The 17,793-nt window shown below is 36.1% G+C and overlaps 3 protein-coding genes across 6 annotated transcripts in view; 2 read left to right on the top strand and 1 right to left on the bottom strand.

Moving 5' to 3' along the window:
- Positions 1-1,761: 1,761 nt before the first annotated feature.
- On the top strand, positions 1,762-5,219 carry LOC107744581 (hepatocyte nuclear factor 3-gamma-like). 2 transcript variants are annotated; one of them, XM_016558301.1, is made up of 2 exons: positions 1,762-1,827; positions 3,965-5,219. In XM_016558301.1, exons 1-2 carry the CDS (start codon positions 1,768-1,770, stop codon positions 5,018-5,020), a joined length of 1,116 nt encoding a protein of 371 aa, XP_016413787.1. In that variant the 5' UTR covers positions 1,762-1,767; the 3' UTR covers positions 5,021-5,219. The 2 variants fall into 2 exon arrangements, 1 of the variants encoding a protein (XP_016413787.1); XR_001640493.1 differs by lacking the exon at positions 1,762-1,827 and adding an exon at positions 2,393-2,640 and having other exon boundaries at positions 3,965-4,042.
- A 1,073-nt stretch (positions 5,220-6,292) lies between these two features.
- LOC107744552 (glutamic acid-rich protein-like) lies at positions 6,293-13,709 on the bottom strand. Of its 3 annotated transcripts, XM_016558263.1 has the most exons (12): positions 13,611-13,709; positions 12,945-13,004; positions 12,447-12,603; positions 11,767-11,850; positions 11,472-11,622; positions 10,914-11,390; positions 10,639-10,783; positions 9,931-10,518; positions 9,636-9,827; positions 9,527-9,561; positions 8,733-8,936; positions 6,293-6,925 (listed from the first exon to the last, which is right to left on the bottom strand). In XM_016558263.1, the coding sequence occupies exons 1-11, from the start codon at positions 13,685-13,687 to the stop codon at positions 8,830-8,832; spliced, it is 2,073 nt and encodes a 690-aa protein (XP_016413749.1). In that variant the 5' UTR covers positions 13,688-13,709; the 3' UTR covers positions 6,293-6,925; positions 8,733-8,829. The 3 variants fall into 3 exon arrangements, with proteins under 3 accessions (XP_016413749.1, XP_016413751.1, XP_016413750.1); XM_016558265.1 differs by lacking the exon at positions 12,945-13,004; XM_016558264.1 differs by lacking the exon at positions 6,293-6,925 and having other exon boundaries at positions 7,979-8,936.
- A 2,145-nt stretch (positions 13,710-15,854) lies between these two features.
- The window catches only part of LOC107744556 (probable palmitoyltransferase ZDHHC24), a 3,159-nt gene continuing 1,220 nt past the window's right edge, over positions 15,855-17,793 (top strand). Inside the window, exons 1-3 of the mRNA XM_016558269.1 lie at positions 15,855-16,031; positions 16,284-16,659; positions 16,803-17,080. Coding sequence (XP_016413755.1) covers positions 16,355-16,659; positions 16,803-17,080 — 583 coding nt within the window. The 5' untranslated portion in view covers positions 15,855-16,031; positions 16,284-16,354. The remainder of the gene's footprint in view (positions 16,032-16,283; positions 16,660-16,802; positions 17,081-17,793) is intronic.

Below are 17,793 nucleotides of genomic sequence, written 5' to 3'. Positions count from 1 at the left end.
TATTTCCATGAAATAAAAAAGATATAACGGAAACTGGCTTATTTAATTTATTTATTTGCATTTAACTTCAATTATTTTGCATTTCATATAAATCGCTGAACTGCACCAGCATTTTAATCTAGACTTGAGCTCTAGATTATCACAATCAAGCATCTTTCAGTTTAATTAAAAAGTTGCGTTATAAAATATTGTTTCCTTTTAAATAAATAACCATGAGTTTTTTTATTCCTTCGATATTTTTGTCATCAACACATATCAAAGTAGAGAACATTGCAATGCTCACTTGATGTATTAGCCTCAAACTTCATTCATCTTCAAGAAAGCTTTATTTAAGAAAGAGTCTTAAGATATGACTGTGTTAATGCCCAACTGGTGATTTAATCAGTAAGTTCCTGGCATTTCTCACACCTTGGGTATAGGTCTGAATAGGATGTAATTAATTGCCTTGTTTTTAAGGGCATTTCATCTAATGCAGGAGGCACTTAGCACTAGATAAACATTTCCTCCACATGGGGCACAGCTGGAAATGTGAGGAATCCAGAGTGTTTTTTGTCGTTTTTGTTTTTGTTTTTTCAAAACTGTACTCCATTTGTGGAAGTTTTAAGTATGGTATGAATATTTTGGTCTCTCCTTTGTCAATATGAATACACAACTCATAAAGTCTGTTTTATTAGAGCAGGAGTGTTTCTTGAGGCCTCTGATTGGCTGAGCTCAACTGGCAGGCAGATGAGGGTGGTGCTTTTAAATGGCACACAGAGTAAATGTTTGCTTTCCATCAATAAAGATGACACCCAACACCCCCAATCCGCCAAACAGCTGTCTCCCACAATGGAGAGCACCGAGATGTGGAGTGAGAGAAAGGGAGGGGGGCGAGCTGTGACCGCTGAATGAGACACAATGCCAAACTTACAGACTGAAAAAAAAAGAAAGAGATGCACATGAATATATTTCTAAGGGTCTTTATAGTAGTATCAGTGTCAGAAATAGATTTTAACATTATTGCCCTCTTAAATTTCAGGAGCTTTTACCTCTAAGAAGAGACCATTATTTTCTAATCATAGAAACATATTAGGTGTGATCATTTTATGTCACATTATCACATTAATAGATGTATTTGAGTATTTGTATTAAGCATAAAAACAAGTCTTATTCAGTTGATAATATATGTATATCTAGGCCTAGAATATAGGTATTTTGTTACTTTTGTCTTTTAATTTCCTGCTGATTATTCTGTTTCCACATATAATTCCACATATTAGTCTTTATCAAGGTATCAATGATGAAGAAAGATTTATCAAGGATGCAAGAAAGAAAGAAAGAAACATTGTAATTTCACATTATCAAGAGATAATCTGACCATTGTTGTGTTATAGTGTTACCTTGTTTACTTAAAGTCGTTTGAACACAGGTTGAACAATGTTTTGGGCTAGGCCTGTAACTGGCCATTTTGTGACAATAAAATGTGAGGTGATCTTTTTATTGAAGGCGTGTAATTGCTCAGTAAAGTGAATAAAGCAGTGGAGTAGTGTTCAGAGGGCAGGAGGTGGGCAGGACGCTGGTCAGAGGGCGGGAGATCAGCGCTCGCTCATATATGGGACTCAGTCTGTGAGGAGCAGCACACTTCAAACTGTCCTGACTTACACACTGTGTTAGGTTTCCAAATGCTCTGTGATAATCATTGATATTTAAATATCGTTTTACCTAATTAATTCACTCTGTCATTTTGCATTATTAGCTAAATAATTATTTAGTTGAATAACAGAAGACATGATTGAGGAAGTGAAACGGGAGAGAAGCGATCAATGGATGTCATATTACTCCGGCGAGGTATGTCCCTATTTGAGAAAACATTTTATTCAATTTAGGCTACTTGTAATATATCATTTATAATAACTGATATTTAATAATTATTCTTAACTTTCGGGTTTTTTTTGTTTGTTTGTTTGTTTTTGCTGACTCTCTATAAATAGGCTATTTAAATTATTAATATTTATATATTCCCCAAAACAATTTGAGTTTCTAATATTTTTACTAATATTAGGAATACCTTTTTTTTTCTTAGAAAACATGTTTTCCTATCAATGACACTTTTATGTCATAACTGATGCAACAAATTTGCCTTTAGTTTAGGCAAAAATAAATCTTAAACTCATCAAACCTATAGCCTAACTTGTTTTTCTTAACTCTAACTCATTCAAACACAATTTTCAGCTAAAACACAACAGATCAAACCACAAACTTTTACAATATTATAGTCTAGAAACAGGTGACTAGAAGCCGTTTGACGCTTTTTATCTGTGACGCGGTCACGTTAAACTTCCTATGGTTATACGTGTGTTTTCAGCGTGTCTGCGCTTGTGTGTGTGTGTGTGTGTGTGTGTGTGTCTGTGTGTGGTCTCGCGGCAGTTAATTGATTGACTCTGTGATTGTGTTGAATGTCTCACGCTTTGACACTCGTGTATGACTTACACTCGGCTCATAACCAGAGGGGCGTCTCGGAATCCGAAATACGAAAGCGGGGTTCCGACTTGAAAGCGCCGAATTATTACGAACGCTGTCCATCGGGAAAAAAAGAACAACTGAAAACAGCAGTCGCGCCCCCAAATACCCCTCTGTCATGAGATAGAAAAAAGGCGGACGGTGAGTGACTTAAAAAGAGACAAAACAAGGGTGAGAAGAATAGCCGGACTAGCCGGATAATGGGGTTATCGGCTGAGTGGGTGGTCAGAATACATTTACATGGCGTTACCCAAGGCGCCAAGGTTTGGTTTGGTTAGGAATTAAGGGATAGACGGGGATCTATGGACGCCGACGTCAGCAATACAAATCATCATCATCATCGTCAAGATTTTCTAAACAGAATTTTTAAAAAATGTTTTATAATAAATATACAGAATTTTACATACTAAACGAAAAGGTTTTAGGTTGACGCCTTAGCTTATTTTACCTTTTTTTGTCACTTTCACAAGTCCAACAGATGCGCACACGATGTCGAATATTAATATTAACGTTTAAGGGGGGGGGGGTTCAAAAAGCAAGTAAATTTGCACTATAAAACAGAACATTAAATTAAAATGTACCTTTTCAAAAAAAATTTTTTTTAATTTATTTAAAATGTTTTTTTTTTTTTAACTAACTGTATTAAATTTGATTGCTGTTAATTAGAAAATCAAAATAATGCACAAGATCATAATATTTGTGACCCTGGACTACAAAACCAGTCATAAAAAAAAAAAAAAAAAAATGTTATTGAGATTTTTACATCATCTGAAAGCTGAATAAATAAGCTTTCCATTGATGTTTGTTAGGATATGACAATATTTGACTGAGATACAATTATTTGAAAATCTGGAATCTGAGGGTGCAAAAAAATCTAAATGTTGAGAAAATCGCCTTTAAAGTTGTCCAAATTAAGTTCTTAGCAATGCATATTACTAATCAAAAATTAAGTTTTGATATATTTACGGTATAGGAAATTTACAAAATATCTTAATGGAACATGATCTTTACTTAATATTCTAATGATTGTTGGTATAAAAGAAAAATCAATAATTTTGACCTGTACAATGTATTGTTGGCTATTGCTACAAATATACCTGTGCTACTTATGACTGGTTTTGTGCTCCAGGGTCACATTTAATATTATTGGTGAGACATTTTGTTAGATATAGTTCTCTACTATCACTGTTTTAATAGTTTTTGGTCAAAGAAAAACCCATTATATTAGTGACACATTCAACAACAACTGCATTTGACTGAATATTTTTAAATATATTAAATATTCGATAACTGCTTTTAAAATATGAGCTATTTTTTCCCACATATTTAATGTGGTTTTTGGACCAAGGCTTTGGTTTATTTCTGACTCTGGTCCTCACTTTACAATAATAATACAATAATACAATTTTATATATATATTATTATTATTTTTTTCAAATCTAATGTTAATTTCTCATATTTTTAGGTGTTCTATGGAGCAGACAACAGAGGATATTCCCCCCCAGAGCATCACTACCAGAGTTACGGCCCACCGTGTGATTCAGCAGCTGCGGGAAACACCGGGAGACTCGGAAGCCCAGTGGGAATACTGCCTCCACCAAACCCCAAAGGATACGCTGAGAGCAACTCCAGAGAACCTGAGTTTCCGGCGCTGCAATCAGTTTACAGACGGACCTTAAGCCACGCCAAGCCACCATATTCCTACATCTCTCTTATCTGCATGGCAATCCACCAGTCGCCAGCCAAGAGACTGACTCTGAATGAGATCTACGACTGGATCCGCCAGCTCTTTCCGTATTACAGACAGAATCAACAGCGATGGCAAAACTCCATCCGACATTCCCTGTCGTTCAACGACTGCTTTATGCGCGTACCGAGATCGCCAGACTCGCCAGGGAAAGGCTCGTACTGGGCCCTGCACCCCGACTCCGGTAACATGTTCGAGAACGGCTGCTACATGCGTCGCCAGAAGCGCTTCAAGTGTCAAAAGGCGACGTCACCATCGAAACATTCGGATGGGGAAACTGTGAAATCGGAAGGGAAGAAAAAAAAGGTGGAGGTCAAGTCAGTCACCTCTTCTTGTAAATCGCCTGTAACTCCTCCAGTTGACACCATAACACAGCATTCAGGCATATTACCAGTGTCCTATCCCGCAGCCAAAGCACCTTCTCCTTCCCATTTTCCTCAGCACCTTACTCCCTCACACACTTTATTTCCTACCCAGCCTCCAGAGATCTCAACACACTTGCCTTCTCTGAACGTCCCGTTCCCAACAATGCCCAGTCCCAGCCTGCAGTCTGTTCCACAAGCCTCAATGGAAACCAGCTTGCATTGTGAACCAACATCCCAACACCACATTTCTGTCCCACGACTTCTGGACTTCCAGTACTGCGAGACTCCTGTGAACTACCCAGTTTACTGCCAATCTAATTCCCATTCCAACTTCACCTCGTATGCTGGAGACTCTGTTTTCTACCCTGGGTTTAGCATGTGTTCTGCTCCTCTTCTGAGTTCCTCCTGATCGGCCTCCTGTAGTGTATTAAGGGCTGTTAAAATGGGATTAATTTCTGTTTAGATGCTTATAATTGCTGATTATATTAGTTGATGGACACCTCATAGCTGGAGAAGTATCTGTTATCTGATGCTGAAGGATTCTTTGATTCTGTGTGAATGTGCATTAAATTGAATTGAAGGTGTTTGAAGATACATATGAATGTGAATTCCTTGCTGTAAATCTCAAGTAAAATTTTGAATATTCCTAAAGGTGTTAGTTCTGTTATTTGCATGTCTGGTGTGAGGTGCAAGATTATAATCACACTTTCGGGCTTTCACATTATTTTATGCATTTTTTTAATTCCTCAAGAGAGTATTTGGGGAAGAATCAACTCAACAGAGGCATTGTTCTGCTCACATTGTAAAAGATAAACATCATTTCCTGTCCTGACATTCCTCACACTAACTTTTGTAGCCACCTTTAGAAACCTCCCCCCCAAAATGCACAATTTGTATAAAATACAGCAGACCCTGAAAAATAAATTATATATATATTGCATATTTATGGCACTAAGATGTCTCTAAATAGAAAATCAAACAATATGTTGAAAAAATCTAAAAATCTAAAATATGAATAAATCATATATATATATATATATATATATATATACACTGTGTATATATATGTAGGGACATTATGCATATTCATTTATTAGTAAACTAGTTGGAAATAATACATATTTATGAGAGGCAGAAAAAGAAGATAAATTATAAATACAATTAGATGTGATAAAATAATTAGATAATATAAAATAAATGATTTAAAGAACTAAAATGTCTATTAACAGGCAGAAAAAGAAACAAAATAAATTGCAATTAAAATCATATATGATAAAATAATTCGCTATTATAAATATTAATTTACTAGTTAATGAGTTTAAAAATAAAAACATAATATTAATGTCACAAGCATATCTCTAAACAGGCAGAAAAACAAAAACAAACAAATAAATAATATTACATATTATGAAATAATTAGATAATATAAAATGAATAATATAGAGTGGTTGTGTATATTAATTTACTAGTGAATGAGTTTGAAATAAAAATTCATGTGTATGGTGCTTAGATGTTTTTAAACAGGCAGAAAAAAGGCTAAATATTTTTTTTTTTATTATATATGATAATATAATTTGATAATATACAAAATAAATTAACAAGCAAATGAAATAATAATTGAAATAAAAATGCATATTTATGACATTAACATGCAGGCAATAAAACTGCACAAACCCATCAAACTACAGATTCACTGATGATATAGGAGGTTAGTGGTTAGTGTCCAGACATGGCTTGCGATTTTGACGGTTTAGTGCGGTTGGTGTGGTGTCTCATGGGCTGAATGCTAGCAGTAGGAAGGTTGCGACCCCCTTCATCCCCTCCTAGCCTAACCTTTGATTCCTGTGAAAGCAGGATTGTGTTTGAGTGTATGAGAACAATAGGAAGACACTGTCTTAATGGTGGACCTCCCCAAAGCAGTGTCTTCTCAACAATGGGACACAGGGACACCCACAGCGATCTGAGCAGAAGCCACAGACCCCTCAGTGTGTGTCCGAGATTCAGACAGAGGGCGAGACGTGAGGAGTTCATGAGCTTTCGGGGCTGTGATCTGTTCCTGCGCAGATTATTGTCTTCTGTAGAAGTCGGCCCGTCGACAGATTCTGCTGTATGTTGATATGATGGATGACTGTGCCGTGGCTTTCTAAATATCTGAAGAGTCTGGCTATGTGTGTATTCAGTTCTTAGCATTACAAGGGTGTGAATGTGGATTTGTAGGGTGTGAAGATGCTGTCTGCAGGTCATCAGTAGGCCAGCTGTGGATCCAGACTGTGAGGGGGGTTGGCGCAGGAGGAAGGGATCTGCTGCCAGGTGACTGTTGGCGAAAAAGTTTGTCAAATTCAGTTCAGTTATTCTGATTAGTCTCATTTATCTTAAATGTATAAAGTGTTGAATTTATGGTATCAAAAACATGATCTTTACATTCATTTACATTACATGTATAGCATTATAATTAAAAGAAGACTGGCATATAGTATCTGCCAAAATCCATGTAATTTATTGAAATTATATGAATGTATAGCGTTCAAAAGTTTGGGGTCAGTAAGATTTTTCTCTTTTTTTATTTATTTTTTTACAAGAAATTAATCCTTTTATTCAGCAAGAATGCATTAAATTGATGGGTGACTGTAATGACATTTATAATATATAAATATATAATTTATGAGCAAACGAGTTGGAAATAAAAATACATATTTATAACACTAACATCTTTTGACAGCCAGAAAAATAAATAAATTGTAAATTAAATTAGATATGATAAAATAATTAGATAGTGTAAAATAAATAAAAGAGCATATTTAAAGAACTAGAATGTGTCTTAACAGGCAGAAAAAGAAAACAAAATAAATCATGAATAAAATTATATATGATAAAATAATGAGATATTATACACATTAATTTACTAGTAAATGAGTTCAAAAATACAAAATAATATTAAAATTAATATAGAATAAATACATATATAAAAATTAATGTCGAACAGTAGTGTGCATTTATTTAAAACTCTTAAAGAAATAATTTCATACAATTATGTATAATTTATAAATAAAAAATAATAGATGTAATTAAATTCTGTGTATATTTCTGTACTGGTCATCATTACTTTTAAGCTCCACACCATTTTTAATGACGTTTTTGCTTTGACTAATTCATTTGAAATGAAGTGTTGTGACCATTTTTAAAAGAACAAAATGCAGAGGTCATAAAAAATCAGCATGCACAATAATTCTAAAAGAATTACTAACTGCTGTTTAAAACCGTACAGCATGTCACTCTGCAGGACATGTCACAGCCAAAAAGTATCAACGACCCAAACGCAGAAGATAATATTTTATTTTATAAGCATTTAATCAATGGCTGCTTAAAACATCTAATGGGGGGTTTGTTCCGCTTGTCAAAAAGCTGGCATGTGATTGGCTGCAGAGTGGAAGCTGCCCTGTTGGCATGGCAGCGGCCGAACAGCCTAGGCCATGTTGTTTACACAGTGGCCAGCTTTTTATTGCCTGTCTGTGCCTGCACGTCTCCGTTAGTGTCCCTCCGTCTCCTTTCACAAGGGCTCGGGTAAATATGCCTGTTCAAATAGCCATCAGTCAGAGGCAGTGACAGGCCTGTACTCCTTCCCACTTCCCCCGAACCCACACTCATCCCCCTCGCTTCAGGCCACGCTCCCTATCTGAATGAGAAAGCGTTCAAACTCTTGCTACATTTCAATTAATTCCAAAGAACTCAGGGCAAACACTTCGATTCCCTATAGGTCATAAATAAAACATTGATTTAGATTAAAGAAACACTTTTCTGTTTTAGAAAAGTGATAGCATTCCAGCTATGCGCTTAGAATAAAATCTATAACTTGTCTTCTCTCGTTTAACGTCATCCACTATTCATCTCCTCTATTATTCTCTCTTCATTTCTGGATCCACCTGTGTTTGCAGAGTGACAGTGGTGCGGTTCTTTCAGGACAGTCAGATAAGCTACCAGCAAATAACAAAAAAAGATGAGGGACACCCAGCATCTATTTATCCCTTTCTTTCCTCTTTCATCCCTTTGTAATGTGATTCCTCTATTCATTGCTCGGCCTTGTGGCTCTCTGGCCGGTCTGAGCTGCTGTTTAGGGTGTGCACCTTGCTCAGCTTCTGTCCAGCGTATTCATCCATTGTTGGTGTTCTCTTTCTGTTCTGTTCTTTTTCTGTTTCCCATCTTTATGTTCTAGTCTCTGGTTTAATCATAGAAGTGGTCAAACCCATCATCAGACTCCACTATCTCATTTGTGGCTGCAGGATGACTCTTCTGTGGTAGATTGTCCTTCTCTGAATCAGAGGGTTGATCTGGATAAAATTTAAAAAAAGATAATGCAAATAATAAAATTTCACTAGCCAAATTTGACTAATATAATGGTGGAAATTAGGATAATAAATAAAAAATAAAGCACATTCCATTTTTTGTTGAAGGTTAGTAGCTAGTCAGCCTGACAAGTCCTCACTCTCAAAAACTATGAATAGAACTATGCAAGGTAAAAAAAAAATATGACTCAGACTGCATTAAATATGAATTACATTTGACACTGTGTTGGGTCACCACTTAATGTCCAATGTAAAATCTGGGTCCTGAAGCAAAATGAGTTGAGAACTCTGTTCTAGAGCACATTTTAGACATAAAATTCATCCATAAGCAGTCTTGCATAGACAAAATAATGGCAAATTTTCAATTAATGAACAAAAATGGTGGCAACAAATGTTTTCTTCTGTGTTGTGACGTGCATCATAATGTAGTGGATTTACCTAATTTCATCCTATAGTTTGCAGGTTTTCACTGCAAGTCAACAATATTTAATGAGATTAATTGTACAATTTTGTTAAAAAAAAAAAAATGTGGAAAATACATAAATAAATAAAAAAGTGTACAAAATTAAACATACCATTTGATTGGTCTGTCTCCTTCATATCATCCTCCCTATGGGAATACATAAAGGTTAGAATCCCATTGAGCAAAACATACAATATAATACAGAATATAACTAAACTTACTGCTGTGTTTGGGATTTGACAGGGTTGAGAAGACCTTCAATATCATCCTCATCATCCTCAGGGCATTTTGTATGATCATCAAAAGGGTCTCTTGACCAGGCGTATGCTTTCTCAACCACAACCTCATCATCTTCCTCTTCATCATCTTCTGTTTCTTGATTGTAAACCTCTTCCTCTTCAGACTCCTCAAGGCTTTGCAGAAAGTCAGTTTTAGTCCAATGAGTAGACGATTCATATTAAAAATAAGTGATGAATATTCAAGAGCAGTGATATTTGCATACATTTAAATATATACCTTTTGTGGATTTCTCTCTCATCTTCTACAGTTTCTTGAGTCTTTCTAGCCTCCTTTGTATTTTGAAAACTATTGTCTCTCTCCTCTTCCTCCGTTGTTTCTCCCATATCTGGAATGTAATCTGGAACATCTCCTTCCCTTTCTGGCTCTTCTCTATTACTGGGTTCAGTCCCATCTCTCTTTCCCATCACTTCTTCATCACCTCCCTGTGCTTCATCATCAAATCCTGCTTCCTCATCTCCATCTGTGCTTTCCTCATCCTCTTCCTCATCTTTATCTTCTCTGTGACTTATTTTCTCCTCTGCCGCAATGATGTCATGACTGTCATCATCTCCTTCATTAGAATCTTCTTCCTGTCTAATGTTGAGTCCTTCAGATCCATCTTTCTTATCAGAGCTGACACTACTCTGAGAAATGTCTTGGCTCTTGCTTTCTTCTTGTTCGCTTTCATCTTGCATCACTGCATCAACAGTCTTCTCTGTGAAAACGGATTCATTGCTGTTACACTTATTAAACTGCTTTTGATGTTTTTTGTTCATTTTTGTGCCCGAGTTACTATCTGAAGCATCTTGTGACATAGTGGAAGAGCTAAAACAGATAAATGTGGAAAGATGTTATAAAAAATTAAGAAGAAAGATGAGAAAATGTATCATTTTTGTCTACATGGACTAATAAAATTGTGAATATTTTTCTGTTCATGTGGCATACCCGTGAGATTCGTTCCTATTTTCTGTAGAGTTTGATTTTGTCCCATCTGTTTTTTTCTTTCTCCGTTTTTGCATCCCAGAAACTGTGACTTTAGAGGACACAGCGCTACCTTCACTACTTTCTTCATGGTTGATTGATAGACGCACTGCAAGAATAAGTAAGCATACACAGTTTTTTTAAGAACAGTTTGTTTTCATTAGACTAATATCATGTAAGATTTTTCCCACAGAGAAACAAATCAATGTAAAGTCACCAAATTTCACAAAACAACTAACCTGGTCTACAGTCGAGCTCAGAAGACCGGTCACTCTCTTTCCCTTTCCTCCTGTGTTTTGGTTTTGCTTTTATCACCTTTATCTTGTCTGGCTCACTGCATTGGATTCTTTCCTCACTGGGGTCTGGTACATCCATCACACCCCACGTCATGGGGTTCAGCACACGGAGTCGTGGCCAGGAAGCAGCAGGAGGAGTGAAGTGAGCTGTAGGCATAAACCCTTGCCTTATACCAGCCCACAGATGGTCCATTGATGGTGGCTTTTGCTGGACTGGAGAATGTGACTGATGGACTAAATCGCCAGGTAAAGAATAGTAAGGTGGCAAGGGATGATTTAAGGCTTGAGTGTTCTGAAGGTTTTTGTAATCCTTTGCGATATTGTTTTGGGGGAGTCCGGAAATAGAAGGCTCTGAGCCAGTTAACCAAGTGGGTGGAATGTAAGGTTGATGGTTGCATCTTTCAGGATTTTGCTTGATGTCTAAAAAAAGAGGGTCTTGTTAACAGTTTTCTCAACCAAAGTTGATATGGGGCATGACTGAGAAATTGCTAAGCACATTGCCTTGCACTCTCTGATGAGTGTTTAGCATGGTGTGAGAAGGCTGAGATGCATCTGGAAAATTGGAGGACAGAAGGTGGGCTCTAAAGTCAGAGCTGTGTTCATACTTGATACCTTCTTCCTCTTCCATCTTCTGAATATAGCTCTTTAAGTGCTGATAAAAACCAGACATTACAATCAATACAAGTGCCCTGTTTTCTATTCACTTTTCAGTAACATTTTCAGACATTCAGTTCTGTTCATGTTTGTCAAGACTCCTTTAAAAAGACATCACTTTGCCTTAAAAAAAAAAAAGCACCTTTGACTTTTCAGAAACTCTTATGTCTTTGAGTCTTTGCTGCCATCGTGGGAAGTTCTCTTCCAGATACTGTTTATACTGAACCTTTTGAAGAGAAAATGTGTAGGTTAGTTTAGTTAAGCAACAACATGTACATGCAATGGCAAAACATAATGAATCTGAAGTTTTAGAGGACAAATGCATGTCATATGATGGATCTGCTTATCAATGCATTACAATACAAGGCACACTTAGAAAATGCAATGTGCAAAAAAATGGACTTTTAGGTACAACATATGGTCACTGTGGCAGTATTGTTAAAGGGAAAATTGTATACCTTATTTCTCCCTAAAAGCTGCGTAGTACCTTAAAGACGGCATGAAATGGAAATTGCGATAGTCTTTTCTTCCTTACTGTGATGTATATCCGAGTGAAACGGCTTCTTGAATAAGAAGAAATGTAGGGTGGAACTTTGATTTTGTCCTTCAGGAACTAATTAGATAATTGTATTGTTGTTGTTTGCTAATTGCCAAAAAACTATTGTTTTTATTTCAGGGTGACTTATAATGTCAGATATCATGTAATTTATTTGACAGTTCTGCTCAAGTAACTGACAAGCCTCTAAAAGTTTTTTTTTTTTGCACTTTTTTTTTCTGACAATGCACGTATGGAAGGCAGGGAAGTTTCGTGTGTTAGCTGACCCGTATAGTGTTCATGGCTTCGGTGCGGGCCACCATGTCATTGAGCGTGTCTTGTGCTCTCTGAAAGTCCTGCAGCAGCTTTTGGTTCTTGATCTGAGCCCTGCGCTCCTGCTCACTGATCTCCAACCAGCGGTCCTGCAGCCAGGCTGCCCTGCTCCTATCACAACAAACACATCATGAGCTCATTCACTGATGAAAAAAAAAACCCCAAATGAATGCCAGAATCCTCTAAAATCAAGAAGAATCCTCAAAAACAAAATACAATTATTCTGATAACCTGGAAAATTCAGTTTATCCTATAGGATATTATTATAGAATTTTTGTTTGATCCTATTCGTTCCAAAATAGTAAAAAAAAAAAAATAAATAAAAAAAATTATTAACATTTTTTTGACGTTACATTTCAGCACAATATCATAGAACAATTTAAATTTATCCTCAAATTCTGAACTGAACAAATATCTATGTTAGGATGTTTAATGAATGTATGGTTTCTTACAGGCGATGATTTCGCTGCTGTGATTGAAGATCATTCTGGAGCTGCATTCTTCTTTGCTGACTGTAGTATTATTAGAGAGATCGCGATAACCATGAGTGATGTTAAACACACATACCCAGACTACATAATGTCTTAAAAGAGCAGTTTACTGTCATTTTGTAACAAATCTGTATGGTTTACTTTGTTGATATACTATTCACTTTCATTGCATCTTTCTTTTACTAAACAATGAATGGCGGACTATCATTCTATCTACACAACCTAGGCTACATATTCTACAGGTAATGTTGTTTCTTTCCTATAGGTTTCAAACAACACGAGGGTTAGTAAATAATGACAGAATAGTCAGTTCTGGGTGAATTATCACTGTAATTTTTTTGTTTGTTTGTTTACAACCCTTGTGGACAGACAATAGCGCCCTCTCCTGGGTTTTAACGACACGGGAGAACAGTAACACAATTACTTCAGAATTCACTGTACAATATCATGGCAATGTACACCACAACACATCGACACCACAACCTAAATTATACTAAATAGAAAACTTAAGTAAAATAATAGCCTAACCGAGGAAAGTAATTCCGACATATGTTTAAACAAATCTGGGACTGGGACGAAAAGAATAAAATAAAGTGAAAAGTAAATGATCATCACACGAGCACTCACTTGTGTTGTAGATTCTCGTATGCCTTGCTTTGGTGATTGTCATGGCGCTCCTCCTCACCCTTTGTAAACGAAGTCATGTTAAACTCGCTCTGAATGGCAGTCTGCTCTCTCAACGGCCAGCAGTGTGGATTATGAGATTAGGGATTATTCTTTACGAAAGGGGGTCAAAATGAAAGGGGTGGTCAAAGGAAAATCGTGGTAGTCTGTATTTAAAGATTACGTTTTACTACTAACCCCAAGGCTTTTCACGTTATTTTACAACCTTCGATTATTTCACAGATAGGCCTACCACTGCTGTCCCATCGTCACATATAGAGGATTATTCTTAAATTAGAATACATTTTCTGAAATCTGTTCTTCAAACTAAAATTCCAACATCACTTTTTTTTTTGAATAAACAACTGAAGACAATGCTTACATTAACTAAGAAAAACTCACTGGAATAAAACTTGTGACAACTAGCCCCCCTGTATTGCTTGTCAAGCAGTCCAGTTCTCAGAAGGACACTGAAATGCAAGATGCAATGTTGTGCATGATTTGGTCAGTGGAACTCTAAAAGCTCATATTTATTTAAATAGTAAATAGAGTGTATTTTCCACCTCGTATTTTATTTATTCATAAATGTGATTTTGATATTATTGCCTTTGTACAATATTTGTCTTTTTAAAATATATTTGCACAGTAGTCAGTTAGATACGGTGACATTTTTAAGGTAACAGGAAATGTATAATAATATATAAGACTTCATTCATTCATTCATTCTCTCATTTGCAAGGTGTTTCTGTACAACCCCCTTATTTCCGTGTGGAACTCTTGTACAGTGTCATTTGTGTTAGAGGGACTGTTTTAGGTGCAACACAGACCTGTCGGTGCCAAATGTTGTTAGCCTGCAGCACCAGCTCATTGTTAAAGACAGCAGTCAGCAGGATATCGTTTGTTCCAGGAGAGATGCCTTTATGCATAAGGAGACTTAAACTTATGTTAACCTATTGGATTAATTTAGAAGGACATAATAGTTTTCATCCTACAAAAAACGTTTTACAGGAGTGTTGGGAACACAGTAAATATAATATAAGAAGCTTTGGATGGATAGGAGATATAAAAGTAGAGAATGAAGGGTTGTGTAATCTGAAATGCAGCTCAACAGTTTGCTATTCAGATATCCCCCCATGGTTATTTGTGATGCCAATAATAGATTTTAATATTCAACAACAAATAAGGGATAATTCTATCCAGATACCTAAAGGTTTATTAGCACAAAATTATATTAAACAGCAATATTGGGTAAGTTAATGGTATTCTCTGATGGCTCAAAAGACCCAGAGACAGGACGCACAGAAACAGCAGTATATATTCCTCAACATGATATAGCTATAATAAAAAGAACAACAGATAAATTATCAGTATATACAGTTGAACTTGTGGGAGTACTACTAGCTTTAAACTGGATACAGGAAAATCATGTGAATAATTGCATCGGACAGCTGGTCTGCTCTTTTAAGCATTAAAACTATGAAATCATGCAGATTAGATGTCATTAATGAAATTCATCAAAACATATTCTGTTTACATGAGAAGGGCTTGAATGTTGGCTTTGTTTGGGTTCCTGCTCACGTAGGAGTTGAGGAAACTTAAGCTGTTGATAAGCTGGCTAAATTGTCATTGAAAAGTCAAACTGTGGGAAGGAAGTACTTGGAATGTGGTCAAACATCTCATGATTTACCTCAGAAATACAGGATTGATGGAAAGAATATCAAATAGGCAAACATCCAACAGGTTTGTGTGAAAATTGTGAGGTAACGGAATCAGTGTTACATGTGTTATTGGAATGTAGGAGATATGAGGAGGAAAGAAGGGAAATGTTTCAAATGCTGAAGAAAGACATTGTAAATGTTAATGTTCAGAAGCTTTTAGAAGGAAGTACTTGGAATGTGGTCAAACATCTCATGATTTACCTAAAAAATACAGGATTGATGGAAAGAATATCATTAGTTCCCTTGTTTGTCATATACTGCTCCACACTCCAGTCTGGTATGTGGCGATAATGCACCTTTAAAATTGGTTGTCAGCCACCAATCTAAAGAAGAAGAAGAAAACCCAAAACCAAGACTGGGATTATAGTACGGAATCATGTCATTGGGATTTTTTGTCACCATAATTTGGTTAAATCGACTCATATAAAAGAATATTGTCATATTATTTGTTTTGTTTTCATTTCTAGTTTATTTATTTGTTTTGATTGGTTTTTATGGTTTATTTTGTCCTACAAGCAAAATCCTGATCCATACTTTATTCCAGTCGGTGGCGGTAATGCACCAGTCAGTTAGGTTGCCAACCGCCAATAAACACCAAAGAAGAAGAAGAAGAAGTATCGTTTGTTCCGCATTTATCGTCTGAAAGATATTCTGAATGGAATGACAGGTCGGTATGAATTAATAAAAATAAATCGTCCTAGAATTTTATAGTTTCTAATCGATAGCTGCTGTCAATGTGACTGGAACATTCAATTGTTATTTGTCAGAGACAGAGTTAGAAGTGTCCCATTCATTACTAGTTTCAGATCTTTCTATTTGTTGCAGCTTCAATAAATGTCGTGTAACGTTAATGAAACAGGCTTTTGAAGGATTTTTAATGCCTCTCTCAATTGGCCATCTTATTTGTTTTTGTGTTCAGATTCGAGCAAACGTGAATCGAGTGGCTTTGCAGGTAGAGTCTCACGCAGCGGATGATTTAAAGCTGAAAACATGGCAAGGTTCATGAGTAGACTATGGTGTAAGGTGGAGTCATCCGGTCGTCATCTGCCTATCGTTCTGAACGCCGTGCTGGTGTTCTCCATTACTGCCGAGGTCAGTTACCTGGTGCTGGTGGAGGCTCCCCTTGAGCCAGAACAGAAGAAGACCGAGTGGTCCACCATGTGGAAGGCCATGCATCTCTTCGCTCAGTACTTCATGTTGGGAAATATAACTTGGAATGCATCGTTGTTTGTCAAAACTAACCCAAGTATTCGAGGAGTGTTTCTTGGAGGGGATGCATTGGGTCAAGGGTGGAGGTAATTGTTTTTTTTTTTATTGTACAGTGTTTATTTATCACTTATTTGGGCTCTTAAATCTCTGTTTGAGCTTTTGTGCTATTCATGAATAAAAGAAGGCTCAGTAAACCATTCTAATTTGATATTTTCATGTTTTATGACAGGTATTGTTACAACTGTGAGACACACACTCCGCCACGATGCTCACACTGCTATGACTGCAACGTGTGTGTACTGCGGCGTGATCACCACTGTGTTTTTTTTGGCGAGTGTGTCGGTTTCCACAATTACCGGTATTTCCTGACCTGTCTGCTCTTCATGTGGGCAGGGCTGCTTTATGCAGTAGTCATGAATGCTGAGGTCTTCATTGTCATCCTGAAGGAGGGTGTGACATTTCACAGCATCATGCTTTTGCTCGTGCCCTGGATAATGCTCGTCTCTGGTAAGTATGAGATTTCTATTCAGAGTCTGCTCTGAGAAAATGAAATTTTCCTCCATCTTTTGAAATGAAAGTTGAGTGTGCTGTGGAAATAATACTGTAGATTTTCTTACTCAAAACTTTCAAAATACTCAAAGGCTCAACAATAAGGATGGTCTGAGGCCATTGTGAGAGAGTTTCAAGGACTGGTGCTTTGTTGGCTTCATATATTTCATTTGTTAATTTTTTTATACTATATTGTGATGCCTTGCAAACCTAAATACTATCTGTAGCGTATTAAACAGAGTATTGTTGTCGAACTTGTACTGAGTTTAATATTCCAACATGGTAATATTATCTTGGCCAACATTTTTGATATTCCTCATTTATAAGTTGCTTGCATAAACGCATCTGCTTAATGAGTAATTGTAAATAACATAAATGAGGATATTTAAAAAATGCAAGAATGACTTTATAAACGTTGGAATTGGGGAAATGTTATTTATTTATTTAGAAATTATTTAATATTTCTATTCAGCAAGGATGCATTAAATTGATCAAAACAGTAAAGACATTTATAATGTAGCAAAACATTTCTATTTTAAATAAAAACTTTTTGATCATCAAAGAATCCTAAGTATCATGGTTTACACAAAAATATGAAACAGCACAACTGTTTTCAACATAATAATAATAAATATTTTTAAGCAGCAAATTAGCATATTAGAATGATTTCT

Source organism: Sinocyclocheilus rhinocerous, unplaced genomic scaffold (genome assembly GCF_001515625.1).
Source record: "Sinocyclocheilus rhinocerous isolate Xijiao unplaced genomic scaffold, SAMN03320098_v1.1 scaffold557, whole genome shotgun sequence".
In the NCBI taxonomy this organism is placed as follows: Eukaryota; Metazoa; Chordata; class Actinopteri; order Cypriniformes; family Cyprinidae; genus Sinocyclocheilus; species Sinocyclocheilus rhinocerous.
The sequence above is the reverse complement of the archived record's forward strand: the minus strand, read 5'-3'. Positions and strand labels throughout refer to the sequence as shown.

Bases quoted from the DNA above. Each gene is read 5' to 3' on its own strand.
- LOC107744581 (XM_016558301.1), top strand. From the start codon at position 1,768: ATGATTGAGGAAGTGAAACGGGAGAGAAGCGATCAATGGATGTCATAT. The intron at 1,828-3,964 runs GTATGTCCCTAT...TCATATTTTTAG, and splicing joins TGTCATATTACTCCGGCGAG to GTGTTCTATGGAGCAGACAA.
- LOC107744552 (XM_016558263.1), bottom strand. From the start codon at position 13,687: ATGACTTCGTTTACAAAGGGTGAGGAGGAGCGCCATGACAATCACCAA. The intron at 12,604-12,944 runs GTAAGAAACCAT...TTGTTGTGATAG, and splicing joins CAGCAGCGAAATCATCGCCT to GAGCAGGGCAGCCTGGCTGC. The intron at 8,937-9,526 runs GTATGTTTAATT...AATTTTATCCAG, and splicing joins GGAGACAGACCAATCAAATG to ATCAACCCTCTGATTCAGAG.